Source organism: Brassica napus, chromosome A7 (assembly GCF_020379485.1).
Source record: "Brassica napus cultivar Da-Ae chromosome A7, Da-Ae, whole genome shotgun sequence".
In the NCBI taxonomy this organism is placed as follows: domain Eukaryota; kingdom Viridiplantae; phylum Streptophyta; class Magnoliopsida; order Brassicales; family Brassicaceae; genus Brassica; species Brassica napus.
Window position 1 is genome coordinate 7,852,825 of NC_063440.1, and position 20,276 is coordinate 7,873,100.

General features: G+C 36.9%; 1 protein-coding gene across 1 annotated transcript; it reads left to right on the top strand.

Moving 5' to 3' along the window:
- The first annotated feature begins 5,732 nt into the window (after positions 1 to 5,732).
- On the top strand, positions 5,733 to 7,411 carry LOC106367684 (glyoxylate/succinic semialdehyde reductase 1). The gene is made up of 8 exons (XM_013807515.3): positions 5,733 to 5,940; positions 6,018 to 6,128; positions 6,212 to 6,313; positions 6,390 to 6,491; positions 6,586 to 6,701; positions 6,786 to 6,864; positions 6,934 to 7,104; positions 7,200 to 7,411. Exons 1-8 carry the CDS (start codon positions 5,836 to 5,838, stop codon positions 7,281 to 7,283), a joined length of 870 nt encoding a protein of 289 aa, XP_013662969.1. The 5' UTR covers positions 5,733 to 5,835; the 3' UTR covers positions 7,284 to 7,411.
- Positions 7,412 to 20,276: the final 12,865 nt, after the last annotated feature.

Below are 20,276 nucleotides of genomic sequence, written 5' to 3' on the forward strand. Positions count from 1 at the left end.
GCACTCGCACCCCCTTTTTTTTTATTTTTCTACAATTTTTCCCAACATTATTTTTTAAAGTTTAATTAATTGAAAACTAAAAAGAAAATGGACATTTAAAAATCAATAAAAGTTGTCATACTCTTCATTAATCTCAAAAATATACATGCTCTTCATTAATCTCAAAATATCACTCTTTTATTGACCAAACCATTCTATATTAGATTATATAGTCAACATAAGTTGTCATCTATTTATTTGTTGTTTTGTTATTCTCATTTAATTTCGTTTAGAAACTAAAATAATCAATAAAATATTTTAATTTAAACGCTTAAAACCTTAACTGATTTCATCTCTCTGTTTTTTAAACTCGAAAACATCTCTTCCAAATTAACACAGTGAAATGGTGAGAAGAAAATGTTTTATGCAACATTGAGAAAGATAATGGAGGTGAGCATATGAACCTATAGTGATGAATGAACCAAATAAATTTGAAAGCAATTATGAAGATGAGTGCAAACCTATAACTAGTGATAAATTTATACTGTTTGGTTGAGGTTACAAATGAGGTTTAAGCATGGTTTTGAAAACCGGTCCGACCATGACTCGTTGAAGAACCAGAGTCGGGTTCGGTTTAAAATCCGGATTTGAACAAAACCGTTAAAACCGGCTAAAAATTGGTAAAAACCGGTGATCCAGGTCAACTTCAAACATGGTTCTAAAAATCAACATATAATTAATGTGTTTTCAGTTGTTATTCAAATTTAGTATTTCTTAATCAATGTTTGACTATCATTATTTAATTTGTTTTTTTATCTATTTTTGTTTCATAAGAAACAATGTAAAAAAAATATTTTTAGCTATCATATACTATTCTTTTTTTTTCCATATTTATAAAAAAAATATAATTTTAGTTGTAAGAATAAATAAATACGGTAATATGAACAGTCAATCATTTGGTTTTTATCAATTTCAGTTTACATAATATTCACTTGTTTATAGTATATATATAGCTAGATTTATGTTTATTGTTTATTTTCTACTTAATAAAGGAGAACATATAACATATTATATGTATAACTACTTTGTCTTAGGTCCATATAGTGTAAATATATAATTATATATATTTAATTTTTAAAAACAGAAAACCCGGTTTGACCGGTTGAACCGATCCAACCAGTCAAACTAGTAGCTATACCGAGTCGGTATCAACTTCCTATGTGTGGAGCTACTTGTTCTTTCTCTATATCCACTTGGTCTACATTTTGATCACGACAATTGAATGCCAAATACTGCAACTCCATCCAAAGGATACACTTGGTTCAAAATGTCTAGGGGATCTCAATCTATATTGTTTCACAAAATATCGTTTCTTTCTTTACAAATGTACCATGGTATCCATGGAAATTTATAATTTGTCATATTTGTTGAGTTTTGTCAGAAAATAGTCCATATTAAGAAATATTGAAAGCATTTGGAATCTTCTCGGTTTGTTGGAATACTAGAAAGTGTCCATGTTTGTTGTGCGGGTGGGCATTAAAAATGAGATAATTGATAGTCTCCTCTTCTGCTCCATTTATGTTGCATCTTATCCCTCGTGTTGTTATTTTTTATGAGATATGTGAGATTATCAAGATGTTGGTGTGAGAGTGATGAAAAATCAAAGATGAGTTCGACTTGAGTCTTGTAATGGTGAGATAGATGAAAGAATGAGTGTAAGCAGATGAGAGTATGTGTTGTGAGAGATTGAGAGAGATTGAGAGATTAGAGAGACTTGAGGATGCAAACATAGAGATTAGAGAGAGTATAGAGAGATTCATTAACAGAAAATAGTAAAGAACAAAGGAGGGGAAACCCACATTCAGCTTGGATTACAAAATTCATCTTATATAAGCTTTACAACTCTTAAAAACTAAATCTAAGATACTAACATAATCAACATACGCACTAATATTTAGCCTTATTTGAGCAAGATCTTTAGTTTTGATTGATTAGTTTGACCAAACTTCATTTTGCATATCCATAATCTGTGTTATATATCTTGAACGGTCGTGCACACAAAGTTTCCCATTATAATAAACGACCCATATTTGATTTCTTAATATACACAGAAAATAAAGACCATAATAATGATATGCATTAATCCAATATTGAGGAGAGATTCACTCTGAACACAATTTAATAGTCTCACTAACATCGTAAAGCCAATTTCATATATTTCATAGTCTATTCCAAAACTAAAACTAATTTGGTCGCTTCAATACTATTAAGCCGGTTAGATCCTATATATAACAACACATAAACACAATTTTAATGTTGTACGTATATATAATAACACATAAAACAATTTTAATTTTAATATACTAACCTAATAAAGTAATAATACATGACTCACTTCTCTTTCTAATGCGTACTGTATGAGTTCAACTCATTAGAATTGTTAGCGTGTTCACAAGGAGCAAATATGCCATTGTACGTCTGGTAGCAAGATTTTAAGTTAAATTATGGGAGCTAAAACAATTATGTCATATTGGCTTCGGTTGATGATTTTAGAAGATGTTAGAGGATGTATCGTGTGGCTACACGTAGTAGCAAGATTTTTGAAGATGTATTTTTAGTTTTACAGATTTAGTTTAGGAAAAGAGATCCGTAAACTAAACTATAGACGCAGACCATTTGTTAAGTTATTTAATTTTTTAAGAGAATAAATTGTTATTTTAAGATTTGTCCAAATTATTTTAAAGTTCCTACGTAAATAATTAAAAAAATGTTTTTTTTTGACGTCAAACGTCCATTCTATTTCTCAAACTTGAGATGGTCTGCATAACCAGACCGGAATATAACAACCAATAAAAAGTAACTCCTTACGAAAAGTTCTTGCAGTCTTAGCTAAAAAATCAAAGGACTGGTTTTGCGCTCGTGGCACATGGATGATCTTGAAGTCCGGGAAACAAATCTGCAGCGTCTCTATCTTCTCCAATTCTGTCGCGAAGCTTGGCCACTCTTGAGGTTCCTTTATCATTGTGATCAGCTCTTTGCAGTCTGTTCCAAAGCTCTGGCACGGCGAGTGTTGAAGCATATTCTCCATCGCCCATCGCAGTGCTTCTACCTCCGAGTGCAGTGCTGATTCACAACGAGTGAAATTCCGTATTCCCATAAGTTGCACGTTTTCCGCGCTGTCAATCCAGACTCATCCACATCCACGATCCATCTAGCAGGCAAATACTACCCAAACATTAAGGCTTGGTTCACCTCATTATTGTTGGCCTATCCTACTGGTGCAATCATCTCATTTGCATTAAACCATGCTTGACACTCACTTTCTGCATGTCGAACTAGCTCCAAAGGATCTCTATCTATACCCCTGAAAAGTTTATCATTACGAGCCTTTCAAATATACCATATTATCCAAGGATAAGGATCCCTATCTTGGTCTGGCTCTATGATAACATTCTTCCTCCAGAATAGATAGTCCATGTTTGTGTAGACGCTCGGCAGTGGAAATATCCCTGGACTTGTAGGAGTTGCTGATAAGGACCATACTTGGAGAGCTGGTGGACATTCAAATATTGCATGAGTTACAGATTCTTTTGTTTCTCCACACCTCGGGCAATAATTATCACACATCATATTCCGCCTTACTAGGTTCCTCGTCACTGCCACCTGACCCGTTATCAATTGCCAAATAAGATGACACATCTTCCTTGGCGCTTTCAGCTTCCAAGCAAAGGCTTGAAGCTTGGTGATACTTGGTTCCAGCACTTTCTTTTCCTCTTCTGACTTCAATAGATTTTGAGCAACCCAGTATCCATATTTAACCGTATATTGTCCATTTCTCGTGTAACTCCAGCAGAATGTATCACGGCGATGACTAGAACTTGTGTCCATACTGCGAATGAGTGGTATGTCTTCAGGATGAACATAATCCTCTAGTAACCTTACATCCCATTCCTTCATTTCCTGGTTAATGAGGTCACTAAGTCTCATATTCGGGTGCATCACTAGCGCTACAGGTGTAGCTGGTCTAGCAGGCGTAGTTGGAATCCACGGATCCTCCCACACATTGACTTCATAACCAGAATGAATCTTCTGTCTAATCCCCAGACTCAAAAGTTTCCTTGCGGCGTAAATGCTTGTCCACACATATGATGGGCTACTTGCCGAGATTGCCCTTAACGGCGAGGTCATCCTATAATATCTGCCTTTCAGCACTCGGGCAACCATCGAATCAGGGTACCGAACCAATCTCCATAATTGCTTTGCCAATAGTGCTAGATTAAACTCATGAATTAAACGGAATCCAATCCCGCCCTCTTCTTTAGGTAAACAAACCTTTTCCCATTTTGCCAAGTGTATACCTCTTTTTGGTGGGTTCGAGCTCCATCAAAATTGTGCAATGGCACTAGTAAGGTTTTCACAAATCTCCAACGGGAGCAGAAATTAAAAAAAATGTTATGTGTTGACACTTTAACAAGTTTATATTGTAATCTGTGCCAAATTGAAGTTACAATTTTTTACTAAACCCTAATCAAGGAAGCATAAACCCAAATAGAATGTATATAATATAGTTTACTATACACAAACTTCTACTTAGTAAATCTAAACCCTAAGCAGTAAGCTATAAACCTCTATTCTATCCATATGTGGTCCACAATTTAATCAGTGGTGTGTCTTGTATAATTTCCAGTAGAGGTTTAAGTGAGATACAATAGTACATGTGTAACCGAGATAGAGTAGTATACACGCAATCCGGTAAACATTAACTTCTTCATGCATTCATCTTCTTTTATCTATGTTTATTTATATGATAAAACAATTAAAGTGATGTGGTTCCTTTTCTTTCGCAAGTTATGCGAAAATCACATAAATTATAGACCACATATGTTGGTGTCAACATCACTCTTTATTATTTGTAACCGATAAATATATATATTTTACATGGTCGATGTGAACTTACCTTCTTCCCTTCACCTGCTACTTGTATGACAAAAGATTATAACCGGATGAAAGGAGACATATTTATTACTTCCTTAATTATGTCAAAATCATTGACCTGCTTTTAATTAAACTACCAAACTTAGATATCTCGTAAATTCTCTCTTAAAAAAGTTATGTGTTGACACTTTAACAAGTTTATATTGTAATCTGTGCAAAACTGAAGTTGCAATTTCTTAAAAAAATTTCAAATACTCCTTCTGTTTTTTAATGTTACATATTTTACTTTTTTCACACATTTTAATAAAACATATTAAATTTGCATAATTTTTTGTTTTTATTTTTGTTCTATAATTTTAAGCCAATAAAAACTCAGTAAATGCAATTAAGTTTTTTGAACTTTGCAATTAGTTAATAAAACATGTCTTGAAAATGTAAAAAATAGATCTTTTTAAAACAAATTTTTTTTCTAGAATATATAATATTGAGGAACAGAAGGAGTAGTATACAAAAATGTTTTTATGGTCATATATTCTTTCAGATCCCATAAAAATACATCTGTTACAAGAATGTTGTAGGAGATCAATTTATATGCCATAAACTTTGATTGTGTTTCCAATTTTAAAGCAGATTACGATCGGATTCTATCTCGAAGGTGAGAGAGAAGTAGAGAACTAAAAAAAAAAAAAGATGATAAAAGTAACGAATTTTTTTGTTTTTTTTAACCACTACTGAAATATTTAATTATTTTGTATAAAATAATTATTTAAATTAAATAAATTTAATACAATAAAAACCGCAAGATGCCAGACGACGACGTACACATATTGCGCCTGCTTCATTCATCTTATTTTTTATCATCATCATTCATCGTCGCTCAAACACACAGAGGAGAGAGAGAGAGAAAAAGTAGAGAGAAAAATGGAGATTGGTTTTCTGGGCTTGGGTATCATGGGAAAGGCCATGGCAATGAATCTGTTGAAACATGGATTCAAAGTTACCGTCTGGAACAGGACACTCTCCAAGGTAAGAAAAAAAAAACATTTTTTCTTTCAGATCTGATTTAAAGTTTTGAGGATTATTTTGATTGATTCACGGAACAGTGTGATGAACTTGTGGAGCATGGAGCTTCAATGGGTGAGACTCCAGCTCAAGTAATCAAGAAATGCAAATACACTATCGCTATGCTATCTGACCCTTGTGCTGCTCTCTCGGTATATATTTCGAATCTGCTTCTTTTAAGCTTTGATGATAAAATTTACAATTATTGTTGTGGTGTCTGGTTTATTACTACAAGGTTGTTTTCGATAAAGATGGTGTTTTAGAGCAAATCTGTGAAGGAAAAGGGTATATCGATATGTCAACAGTTGATGCAGAGACTTCCTTAAAGATCAACCAGGTTTTAAAATCTTTTCGGATTATGATGAATCAATGATTAGACAAAAGAACCATCGATAAGTTTGTATAAATGGCAGGCAATCACTGGGAAAGGCGGTCGGTTTGTAGAAGGTCCTGTTTCAGGTAGCAAGAAGCCGGCAGAAGATGGCCAGCTCATCATACTTGCTGCTGGTGACAAGGTAACATTACATCTCAAAAACAGAACCTTTCTAGTTTTGACTTTTTAGTAAGAGGTTGGTACGTATTTCAATCAATATGCTGCTGCTTTGCTAGTCCCTTTTCGATGAAACGGTCCCAGCTTTTGACGTATTGGGGAAGAAGTCTTTTTACTTGGGACAAGTCGGGAACGGAGCTAAGATGAAACTTGTAGTCAACATGGTCATGGGAAGGTGAACATCTCTGTCTCTCTTTCTTGACTATTTAAAGTAATACGAATGGAAGAACTTGGCTTCATGACATGTTATTTTACACAGCATGATGAACGCGTTTTCTGAGGGGCTTGTATTAGCTGACAAGAGTGGACTTAGCTCTGACACTCTTCTTGATATTCTGGTGAGATATGTTTAGAACTTGACTAGTGAGAGATATGGCTGTTAATTGGTTGTAATGTTTTTGGGGCAGGATCTTGGTGCAATGACAAACCCGATGTTCAAAGGGAAAGGACCTTCGATGAATAAGAGTAGTTACCCACCTGCGTTCCCGTTGAAACATCAGCAGAAGGACATGAGGCTAGCTCTTGCTCTTGGCGATGAAAACGCTGTCTCCATGCCTGTAGCTGCAGCTGCAAATGAGGTCAGTTACTCGTAAACACCAAGAATATTATTGAGTGTTGGCATCATAAATCTTTTTTTCTTAAAACATGCATCTTTCTGTTTTATTTCGAACAGGCTTTTAAGAAGGCGAGAAGCATGGGACTTGGAGATCTGGACTTCTCTGCTGTGATTGAGGCTGTGAAATTCTCCAGGGAATAGTAGTTAAACTATTGGAAAAAAAACCTGAAATGATTGTTGTCTTCCCAAAGACAGAGTATTACTCTACTCATGATTTGGCCAAGAACACATTTTAATCCTTCACCAAATAAGACGTCTTTTAAAACGCAGTCCGTATCTTACCTCTTTTGGTTTGTGTAACAAATGCAAGAGCTTGATAATTAGTGAGATATAAGATTTCTAATCCAAAAATTCCATAACGTTCATAATAGATTTAAACACAGCACCTGACATTTCAAAAAAATATACTGTATGTGGTGTTTTGACTGATTCGGTTTTGATCAAAAATTTTAAGGTTAATCTGTTCGGCTTAGAAAAATACCTTATACATTACTTAGGAAGTGATTTTTTTTTTAATGTTTGGTTAAAAATGATAATATGGGTTAGTCAAAAAAATGATATGGCTTCACTATAACATGTACAAATTTAATGGAAAAGACTTTGATTTTTGATAAGATTAATAAAATAAAAAGTTACAGAAACTGTCTATATAACACATAAATTATATTTATAATTTTTATTAAAATTCTATAAATAATTCAAACTGTAAACATAAGTTTTTTCATTAAAATGAACTTGTGATAAAAGAAGTAAGAATTTCGTATAATTTTTCATATTTTCATCAAATTAGTTAAAAAAAGTATTTTAACCAATAAACTGTGACAATTTTTGATATTTGTTTTATGAACAGTTGAGTATTTAAGTTATACTTGGATCCAAAGGTATATAGATGATTAATCGAGATTTTAATTTATTGAATTTATTTGGATGTAAATTTATACAATAACTTTTGTGTGATGATTATTGATTTAATGAGATAAATAAAATAAATAAATTTTATTATGTAATAAAATTTTAAAAATCTACCCGAAACTTAATTTTAATTAACTTGACTAAACAGAAATAAATTTAAATAATAAATAATTATTTATGATTTTATTTGTATTTTTAAACCAATAAAATGAAATTTATATTTCTATTTCTATTTATATATATATATATATATTTTGAAAATTTTATTTCTATGCATGGCACAAGAAACCAACTAGTAAACAAGTATAGTTCGGCTATTTATATATATATATATATATTGTAATTTCAAATATTTCGTTTGGTTTAGGGAAAACCAGAACAAAAATCCGGTTTGGTTCCATCTGCTTCGTAGTTTATGCATAGCCCTGCCCCCTCTCTATCTATGCGAAGAGAAAAAATTTGGAATAAGATATGTGGAGAGATGGTTTCCAACGCTAACGAAGAAGGAAATCGACCGGATGATCAGAGACACGATCAATATAGTGCTTATGTTGCGATTTGGCCGTAGCTCCGACAAAGATTTTCCTCACCTTGATGACATTTTATACCTTCACTTTGATTTCTCTCTCTCTGAATCAATTTTTTTTTTCTTTTTGTTTTCACGTCTCTATTCACCCAAAATCCCTAATTTCAAAAAATTTCAGCTTGGCAAATCGGTGAGAGATGTCTCGAATTTGCTACGATAGCTTTGTTGATGCCGATTCGGATCAAGTTGAAGTTTATGTCAAGTACTTCGATATCGCTCTATTGTCTTCCACGATCTTATTCTTTAATGCATATCACATGAAATTGGATTCTGGCTAGGTTCTTGTTTCACATGAAAATTTACAAAACTTTAATTTTTCAAGTTAATTCTGATTTTGTAATGTTTTACAGTATTGCGGTTCATACTATGGATTGGTAAGTTTCACCAAAAACAAGACTTTATTAATGTTGTTGAGGTAAAACATTTCAATATATCCTATGAGATTTTAGGAGATATAAACAATTTTTTAAAAAATTAACATATATTTTCCATAATTTTGGAGTCCAAAATCAATCTTCCATTAAGTTTTGTACAGATCCGACCATGTACAAAGGAACGATGAAAGTGGAGGTGATTGTTCATTGCCAGAAAATACCAAATTACCAACTCTTATACAAGAATGTGTAGAGCACACTGATTTTATTCTTCTTTTAATATAAGTATGTTTCTCATCTCGTGTTGGAATAATAGTATTTGACATTTTGTATATTTATATGTATTTTTCACATAAGTAGAAAAATGAGATAAATAATGGTGAAATTGATAAACATGTTTCTTGATTCTTCTGATGTTTGTAAGAATCAGGGTTTGTTTTTCTTTTCTTACTTGTAGTACAAATTATATTGAGATGGGGGCCGTTTTTATTTAAGTGAATTGAGGAGAGAAGCCGGTTCTACATCTCGGCACTGTTCCATCATTTTAGGAGAACATAATTTTGGTATGGGAGGGTGAGTGTGTTCTTCACAGTCCCCACCTTTTAAAGAGGAAATAGATGCACAAATAGTGGCTATTGTTTTGAGATAAATGAAAAAAAAACATTGACTGTCTCACCAATGATTCCCCCACGTTGCATATCTGAATAAGGTTCCCTTCCTGTTAAAATTTCCTATAGCAAAATGTGAGATTCCGTATGAAAATACATCGATCTGTTCAGACCGAGAAACATGAATTGTGTTCTAATGAAAGATAAAAATCAGGGTTGTAGAACTAAAAAAAACATTGTTTAGATTAGTTTTTACATACTTTCTCGAAAACACATGTGCTGCTCCCGCTAAATAGTCTTGGAATCGGAAATTTCAAATTTGTACAATCTAATTTGCAAAAACACTCGAATGAATTTTGTAGTGCGGTGCTTTAGATATCATGTATTATCCGAATCCAAATGAATATCCTAAAAATCTGAATAATCTAAAAAATGAATTTGAAAAGTGTATGAGTATTCAAAACCTAAATAAATATTTTCATATTCAGTTTTGTGATTATTTTGATTATTATAAAATATATAGTCAAACTATTATTAACCAAATCCAAATAACTTTAGATCCAAAATAGTATAACATATAATAAAATATATGTACCCTAAGTATTATTAACCAAAGCTGACTCGAACATATGTAAATTCTGATCTGTTTAGATGGCTTCATCTTAAATCCCAAAAATGCAAAAAAAAATTGACATGAACAAAAACGTCTAAGCCTATGTACAAAAGTCCTTTCAGTGTTCATCTGGTTCCTCCAGACACCAAAGTGTTAAGTTTTATCCTAGACAATTCAAGATCTCTACCTGCTTAAATCACAATTTCATGCATTAGATTCTTGGAGAAACAACGGGAATGAGATCTCCATCAATATGTTTCCTTGAATATAGCCTGTTGTGGCTCTCCTAAGTTGACGAGTAAATTCTACAAGTGTAAATATTCCATACCATTCTCAGCATCTATTGCAAATTATTATTTTTTTCGATCGTACAATCTAGTGTTAATATTTTTCTGATACCATGTGTTTTAAATGGTGAAAATATATCATTATTGTTACAAATATTATGCTTAGTATTAGTTAAGTATTCTAGATATCATTAGTTAACTAACATAGTCTAATAACTTCATACAAATAGGGAGTTACCTAAGCTGTAGATAAAACAATTTAAAAATTGAGTTCTGATTTTTTCTATGTTGAGACCAAATTGAGAAAGAAAAATAATTTTTCTTAAAGATAATATGCATAGAAAGTTGTCGAAACTATTACATATTATGGTGAAGAAAAATGATTGCCAGCTACCCGAAGTATATACCACCATATGGTGAAACATCTAGACTAATACAATGTTACAAGAACTACACGTAGTATATATTTTCCATACAATGTGGAGGCTAATAAACAAGCCACACACCCTCTTTTCTAGAGTTTTTAAAGGACGGTATTATAGGAATGCTTCACCTCTTGAACCGATCCGTTCTTACTCCCCGTCATATAGCTGGCGGAGTATTATATCTGCTAGATCTTTGGTTTGTAAAGGACTAATTAAAAGGGTGGGAACAGGTTCATCTATTTCGGTATGGAATGATCCTTGGATCCCAGCCACTCGCCCGAGACCAGCAAACAAAAAATTTCAAAATAGTTACCCGGACCTCACAGTGGATTCTCTCATTAATTCGGAATCCCGAACTTGGAACCTTCAGGCAATTAGGGCTGTGGTAGATCCTCATGATGCAAATATCATTGAGAGTATTCCATTAAGCAGAAATCTGATAGAAGATAGAAATGGATGGCATTTTACTAATAATGGAAAATATTCGGTAAAATCAGGATATCAAGTGGAGCGGGTTTATCCTGACAGAGAGAAACCACCAGAAGTTTATGGGCCCACAGTAAATGACCTTAAAGCCTTCTGTTGGGAAGTACGGTGTCCGCCAAAGATACAACATTTTCTATGGCAAATCCTCTCTGGGTGTATAGCAGTTTTGAAAAATCTAAAGGCGAGAGGCATACAGGGGGTTATATGCTGTGCTCGATGCGGGGAGCCGGAAGAAACAATAAACCATGTATTTTTTGAATGCCCACCAGCACGTCAGGTATGGGCTTTATCTAAAATCCCATCGAACCCCAATGTATTTCCTACTGAATTTGTTTTTGGTAATATGGATCATATTTTCTGGCGAGTTACTCCAAAAATGGATGATCATCAATTTGCTTGGATCTTATGGTATATCTGGAAAGGTAGAAATAATAAAGTGTTCAGTAATCTGGATGTTGACCCAAGGAAAACACTAAGATTGGCAGAATTGGAGTCTACACTTTGGGATGTGGCACAGGTGAAAAAGAACCAAACGCCGGAAATTCAGGCACACACCAGAACCCCATTGGTAACGTCAGGACGCTGGTCCTTTATAGACGGGTCATGGAAAGATAAGGATATATTTTCAAGACAAGGGTGGTATAGTACCCTACCGGGTTTCGATGGTTTATCAGGGGCACGGAATGTAAGGGCATGTCTTTCACCTCTACATTCAGAGATAGAAGCGCTGATTTGGGCAATGGAAAGTAAGAGGAACTTAAGACAGTTTCAGGTTACGTTTGCAACGGATTGTTCTCAATTGGTGAAGATGGTTTCGGAACCAGAAGAATGACCAGCATTTGAAAGTTATCTGAAAGATATAACAGTCCTACAAAGGAGTTTTTACAACTCAGAGATTGTTCATGTACCTCGGACGGAGAATAAAAGGGCGGATAGCTTAGCACGCAGTGCTAGAAAACAACCGTCTTTCGTCGTTCACATGGATGCAGAGTTGCCAGTTTGGTTTACAGAGTCAAGTTGAGTCTGTGAATGTCTTGTTGTCAAAAAAAAAAAAAGTATATATTTTCCATGATAATATCCTTCAAATAAATCATGTTATGCAATTAACATCCTTAGTATAAATTATGTAGAGCATATGTATAGTTAGGGTATATTAGTCAATATGTACGAGCTAGGTTAATCATGTAATCACTATAAATACTGTACCTAATGTTATCTAATAAATCATTCAGCTCACAATATTATATGGTATCAGAGCACATCCCTAGGGATCTGAAATTTTAAGCTGCCATCATCTCTTTTCAAACTTTTCTTCACAACTTCATCTCTCTCGATCTTCATGTCGACATCACCGGCTTCCTCACACGAAACCATCATGGTTTCCGGTACAACAAGTCTTCTCAACCTCAACATGACCAATGTTACGAAGCTTACGGCTACAAACTTCCTGATGTGGTCGAGACAAGTCCTAGCCTTGCTCGACGGCTACGACCTTGCGGGATATGTTGATGGCTCCGCCATCATACCACCAGCAACCAACGACACCGACAGTGTTCTCACGGCGAATCCGGCTTATACGATCTGGAAACGCCAAGATAAACTAATCTACAGTGCATTACTTGGTGCCATTACAGTATCGATCCAGCCGATACTCTCCACTGCTGCAACCTCAGCTCAGATCTGGGAGATTCTGTCGGCTACTTATGCGAAACCCAGCAGAGGACACATCAAACAGCTCCGGGAGAAAATCAAAACATGGGAGAAGGGTACAAAGACCATCGACGTGTATGTTCAAGGGCTTACTACCCGATTCGATCAAGTGGCGTTACTTGGTAAGCCATACGATCTCAAAGATCAGATTGAACATATCTTGGAGGGCTTACAAGAGGAATACAAGAAGCTCGTTGATCAAATTGAGAGTCGTGATTCAACTCCAACTGTGGCTGAGCTTCATGAGAAGCTTTTGAACCATGAGGCCAAGCTTCAAAGCAAAACATCGACGATCATTCCGATCACTGCCAATGCCATCTCACACCGTTCCTCCTCTGGCTCGATTAACAATCGCAACAACTACAATGGCAACCGTAACAACACCAACAACAACCGCAACCCTCAGCCATGGCAGCAAAACAACAACACCTACTCGCGCTCCGATCAGCCATCTCGTGGCTATCAAGGTCGTTGTCAGATTTGCGGTGTGCATGGCCACAATACCCGTAGATGTCCTCAACTGCAGTCTGGAAACATGCAAAACAACTCATCTATGCGCAGCTCCTCTCCTCCGCCTAACTTCTGGCAGCCGAGAGCCAACTTTGTTGCGTCTCAATCATACAATCCAAACAATTGGATCATGGACAGTGGGGCTACGCATCATCTCACCACTGATCTCAACAACTTGGCGCTGCATCAGCCCTACACTGGAGGAGAAGAGGTCACCATAGCAGACGGTTCTGCTCTCCCCATCTCGCATACTGGTACTACTTATCTCAAAACTCCCTCAACTTCCTTTACCTGGAATGATGTTTTATATGTTCCCAATTTACATAAAAACCTTATCTCTGTTTACTGTTTGTGTAATACTAATAATGTGTCCGTTGAATTCTTTCCTGCCCACTTTCAGGTGAAGGATCTCAGCACGGGGGACAGATTACTCCAAGGCAGAACTAGAGATGAGTTGTACGAGTGGCCAGTCACAAACCAGAATACCATTTCCCTCTTTGCTTCACCATCACCAAAAACAACATATTCTTCTTGGCACTCACGTTTGGACAACCCTTCTTTACCTATTTTGCAAACACTTGTTTCTCAATTTTCATTACCTTTGTCTTCTTCAGAAAAACAAAATCCTTGTTCTCATTGCTTTATTAATAAGAGTCATAAGCTTCCTTTTTATACAAACTCTATTACTTCCACACAACCACTCCAATACATTTATACCGACGTCTGGAGTTCTCCCATTACCTCAGTTGATCAGTACAAATACTACTTGGTACTGGTCGACCATTACACTCGCTATACGTGGTGCTATCCGTTGAAACAGAAGTCGCAAGTCCAAGAAACATTTATCGCCTTCAAGTCCTTAGTTGAAGTGCATTTTGCCGCCAAAATACGGAATCTATTCTCTGATAATGGTGGCGAGTTCGTGGCACTACGTAGCTTTCTTGCGGAACACGGCATCTCCCATTTCACATCACCACCGCATACACCAGAACACAATGGGATTGCCGAGCGCAAACTTCATCACATAGTGGAGACTGGCTTATCGCTGCTTCATCAGGCGTCACTCCCGACTACATTTTGGACTTATGCTTTTGCTACGGCGGTTTATCTCATCAACCGTCTACCCTCAAAAGTTACGAATGCGATCTCTCCATATCAGAAGCTTTTTGGCCGTTCACCAAACTATCTCAAGCTGCGAGTGTTCGGTTCTCTTTGCTTTCCCTGGCTCCGACCCTACACCAAACATAAGCTCGAATCTCGTTCTCTGCCGTGTATCTTCTTGGGGTATTCACTCACTCAGAGTGCGTACTTGTGTCTTCATCGTGCTACTGGTCGACTTTATGTCTCGGGACATGTTCAGTTTGTCGAGACCCAATTCCCTTACTCCGACGATGTGATCGCTCCACCTTCTCAACCCGAAACAACACCACCATCTTTTCCTCCACACACTCAAGTTCCTCTCCGGCCGACCCCACTCGTACAACACAACTCAGTGCCTCCCCCGAGCGGAGAACCTCACCTGCAAGAAACATCAGCTTCGTTGTCTACTAACTCTGTTTCGGCAGAGAACAATAACGAACTTGGTGCAGGAACTAATTCAACGGCAACATCATCAAGTACTTCTCAGCGGTCTTCAGCAGGTAATACTCCATCTCTTATACCCACTGAACTCGCACCACAACCCATAAACACTGCTTCCTCTGTTTCTCAAAATCCCGACCCTGCATTTGTTGCACCACCACCTCAGAATCATCATCCCATGCAAACCAGAGGCAAAAAAAAAATCTCTAAACCCACTAAAAAGCTTACCCTTGTCGCCACCACCTTATCTCTTAAACCAACCATTTCCACTACCCTGAATCAAGCTATGCGAGATGAAAACTGGAGACGCTCCATGAGTGCTGAGTATGATGCTCAGCTTGCAAACAATACGTTTGATCTTGTTCCGCCAGAACGTGGTCAACACGTCATTGATACCAGATGGGTTCATACTGTTAAATTTTTGCCTAACGGTTCTGTTGATAGGTACAAATCGCGTTGGGTTGCTCGCGGTTATACTCAAGAATATGGCATTGATTATGCAGAGACGTTTAGTCTGGTGGTCAAGTCTCTCACGATTCGTCTTGTTCTTCACCTTGCGGTCACAAATTCATGGGAACTCAAGCAACTAGGTGTGAATAATGCCTTCCTCCAGGGCACACTCTCAGATGAGGTCTATGTAACCCAACCGCCTGGCTTTGTAGATCCAGATCGCCCTCATCATGTTTGCCGACTACGGAAAGCCTTGTATGGTCTTAAACAAGAACCCCGGGCTTGGTATCATGAACTCAAGAACTTTCTTTGTCAGATGGGATGCACAAACTCTACCGCTGACACCTCTGTCTTCATCTACATCGACGGCTCTAACATCATTTACATCCTTGTCTACGTAGACGACATCATTGTTACCGGAAGTAGCTCTCACTTGGTCTCTGCGTGCATTCATGCTCTCTCTCAGCGCTTCTCTCTCAAGAAGCCCACGGACTTGACCTACTTCTTAGGAATCGAGGTCACGCGAACAAAGAATGGGCTTCACTTGATGCAACGGAAGTATATCATTGATCTCCTGGCTAAAGTAAACATGCAGGAAGCGACTCATGTCTCGACTCCTATGGCGACATCTCCCAAGCTGACGCTTACTTCGGGTCACGGTTTGGACAGTCCAAAAGAGTACATGCAAGTAATTGGGAGCCTTCACTATTTGGCTTTCACTCGACCGGACATCGCCTACAGTGTTAATCGTCTCTCCCAGTTCATGCACTCTCCAACCGATGAACACTGGAAGGCTGCGAAACGCATCCTTAGATATCTAGCTGCCACACTATCGCATGGTATCTACATCAGCAAACACTCTCCAACTACTCTTCACGCGTATTCGGACGCTGATTGGGCCGGCGACAGTGATGACTACGTCTCCACTAATGCTTACATCGTGTATATGGGCTCGACTCCGATCGCCTGGTCCTCTCGTAAACAGACTGGTGTTGCTCGCTCCTCCACAGAAGCAGAATACCGGTCCGTAGCCAATACCGCAGCCGAGTTGCGTTGGGTTTGCTCTCTTCTTACTGAGTTGGGTGTTACACTTCGCCATACTCCAACCATATACTGCGATAATGTAGGAGCAACGTACCTTCGCGCCAACCCGGTTTTTCATTCCAGAATGAAGCATCTAGCCCTTGACTTTCATTTTGTTCGTGATAACGTTCAGACCGGTGCTCTCCGTGTCTCTCACGTCTCCACCAAGGATCAACTTGCAGACGCTCTTACGAAACCTTTGTCTCGATCAAGATTTAATGAACTCATGGACAAGATTGGTGTGAGAAAACTACCTCCATCTTGAGGGGGTGTGTAGAGCATATGTTTAGTTAGGGTATACTAGTCAATATGTACGAGCTAGGTTAATCATGTAATCACTATAAATACTGTACCTAATGTTATCTAATAAATCATTCAGCTCACAATATTATAAATTACACAGCTGGAAAACTGACATGTACGTCGGAGTCACTAACTCCCGTTTCTTCTCTGTTAATTGACTCAACCCACCCGCCCAAAACATAAACTCAACCAAATACTTAGCCTACCCGACCTAATAAGAAATGAAGATAATTGGGCCTAAATTAATTATTTTACCTAACAAGAAAGATAGACATTGAAGTGTCCTCTCCTCTGTTGTGATAAAGGGAAAACACAGAGTTTCCAGGGTTTCAATAAAAAACATGAGAGAGTAAGTTGGTGAAATCGAGTGTGGTTATTGACTGAATACGACATAGAAGAGTGAATCAAGGTCGGAATCTTGTTAAAATGAGTTATTTTAGTCATATTCCTTGGAAAAAAAGTTATTTTCAGTTTGTGAGGTTCGGCATGTGGTTTCACTTTTGAGTGAGAATAAATATTGTATGGTTACTGTCTTCTCAGGCTAATGTATGTATTATATGGTTGCTTTATTGAGTACTGAAAATTATTTAATGTGTAGTTAAGGCCTATTGTCGGGTAATATAGTTTATTATGTTTTTAATGTAATTTGTTTTAAAATTTATACAGTAACAAGAGTTCAGTAACAATGAATTGTTATCATTCTGGCCAACTCAAAAGTAAAAAAAAAGGTTTTGGATTTTGTAGATGGAGTGGTCGATGTTTTAAAGGTGGACTCTGCTTGTATTTTCACCTCTTTATTGTTGAAGATGTTTGAGAAAACAATTGTTATTGAGAAAATGTGGTTCAAACTTTTATTTCACGATACTGAAAACGCGACGCTATTGCGGGAAGTAGAGGACAAAAAAAAAAAATTAAATGCAACAAATCGATGGTGTAAGAGTTGGAAATATACATTAAAAAGAGATGACGTTATTGAGGAGAATGAAGAGAATGCCACAACTGAAAAACCGAGTGAGACACCAATGGAAGAACATGATAATAGAGAAATTGTGATAGGTGGACAATGTTAATGAAGAGGAAGAAGATGATGCAATAGAGAGTGATAATCATGGTAAAGATGAAACATATGGTTCTAAAACTAAAGATGATTAAAGTGTAAATTGTGAGGCATGCTTGTTTTATAAATCAGATATTGATGATGAGGTTGAAATACTTGAAGAGGAGATAGATGTATTCGTCAATGTGAAGTACAATGAAAAAATTCATCATCAAGATGACTTCTACCTGCCATTGATGACTCATCCAGTGACAAAGAAGAAAACACAAAGTGGTTGGTTAAAAGGAATTTAACTGATGGTATTTTCTAGGGCTGGAACTTTTAACCGGAACCATTTACCCGAACCGGACCGATCCGAAATGGACCAGTTTAGTTAGGTTTCGGATATGGCCATATTACCTGATGGATCCTTACTTCTAATACCTGTGGGTATTGGTTCTGATGCGCCTCAGTACATGGACGACGATCAGAACGTTCTGCATGTTCTAACCGAGGTTCTTCAGTCCGTTCGTGCCGATCAGTCCGACCGAGCTGTCTACCGACTGGATCCGGGTACGTCCGGAATGGATCTTAGGCGAAACCCACGACCTGATGATGGAACTGACCGTACTGCATGAGCTATTCCCTGTCCAACTCGACAAGCTAAGACTGATGGTCGAGCCAGGATCAACTTAGAACGTGAGGAATCCGAAGACGACCAAAACTTCTCTCTTTTGGTCCATTTGGCTCGTACCGCGTGTACCGGCGACCGTACAGATGACCTTGCCTCTTTGTTCGACCCAATGATGGACTTCTCTCTCGGATATTTCTCTAAGGCAAGGATTCTTAAGCTTTCTGAAGACTTAGGCCATGTTGGACACAACTCGTCCGTGAAGGACACACGACTGGCCGTCCGGATCATCCTTCGTCCGTCCTTCTCCTTAACACCATGGACCCATCCAGTTCGGATGAACCTGGACAGTAGGCGAATGGTCACCTTGACCAGATCGTGAACCGAAGAGTTACTTTGACTCATTTATTATTTTCTAGTCAATTTTTGTTTTCCCTAGGTGTGTTTTTCCGCATTTCTTTGTCTTTCTTTGACCACAAGTACTATAAATATGTAATCTCTTTCATTAAGTAAGACAATCAATTTTATTTCAAGTTTATGAGTTTATCTCTTTGTTCTTCACTTTGAACACTTCTTGTTTCTTGGTGCGTAATATCCAAGTAAATCGTGAACCGAAGAGTTACTTTGACTCATTTATTATTTTCTAGTCAATTTTTGTTTTCCCTAGGTGTGTTTTTCCGCATTTCTTTGTCTTTCTTTGACCACAAGTACTATAAATATGTAATCTCTTTCATTAAGTAAGACAATCGATTTTATTTCAAGTTTATGAGTTCATCTCTTTGTTCTTCACTTAGAACACTTCTTGTTTCTTGGTGCGTAATATCCAAGTAAACAAATCATCCTTTGTTGGATGTGTGCGTTATATCAAGCAACAATCAAAATTCGGTAGTATCAAGAGACTCTCTGCCCCTCTTGTGTCAACATTCAGTTCATCCGTTCTCATTCAAACCGTCTGAATCCAAGTCCGCCTGAGTGATCCTGTCCGGAATAGGACATATCAAAGTGGTATCAGAGCCACTCAACCAGTACTCTCTTTTCATCTTCTCATCTTCCATCTTCTAAAATACTTCTTCTTCATCTTTCTATCTCAAATTCGGGCCATCTCTTTACCAGCTATATAAAAAAAAGATCTATTTATAAAAAAAACAAAAGAAAAGATTTGATTTTGGCTTGATGGTGGAGGAGAAATCCTGCTGGCTGAGGAGAAATCTAGCCTTAGAGTGGTTAATACGGATTTCAAAACATAAATCTCTTATCTTTCTATCTAGTTCTACCTTTGTTTGCTTGGAGATTCCATTGGGATACTTGATTTGTTCTCTTAGAATTTTGAGAGAAGACTTTTGAATGACTAGTAGAATTCCGAGTGAAATACTTGTATGGATGAGATAAACACTTGAGAGTGTGAGGATTTTTGTCTACTAATCTTTTGGGTTTAAAGCTTTTCAGGAAATTATGGACAGTGAAGAAGAAATAAATTAAACTGGAAATTCTTTTGCTGGTTTATCTAACTTGCAGATGAGAGCTCTTAATTATTCTATG

Bases quoted from the DNA above. Each gene is read 5' to 3' on its own strand.
- LOC106367684 (XM_013807515.3), top strand. From the start codon at position 5,836: ATGGAGATTGGTTTTCTGGGCTTGGGTATCATGGGAAAGGCCATGGCA. The intron at 6,314-6,389 runs GTTTTAAAATCT...TATAAATGGCAG, and splicing joins CTTCCTTAAAGATCAACCAG to GCAATCACTGGGAAAGGCGG. The intron at 7,105-7,199 runs GTCAGTTACTCG...TATTTCGAACAG, and splicing joins TAGCTGCAGCTGCAAATGAG to GCTTTTAAGAAGGCGAGAAG.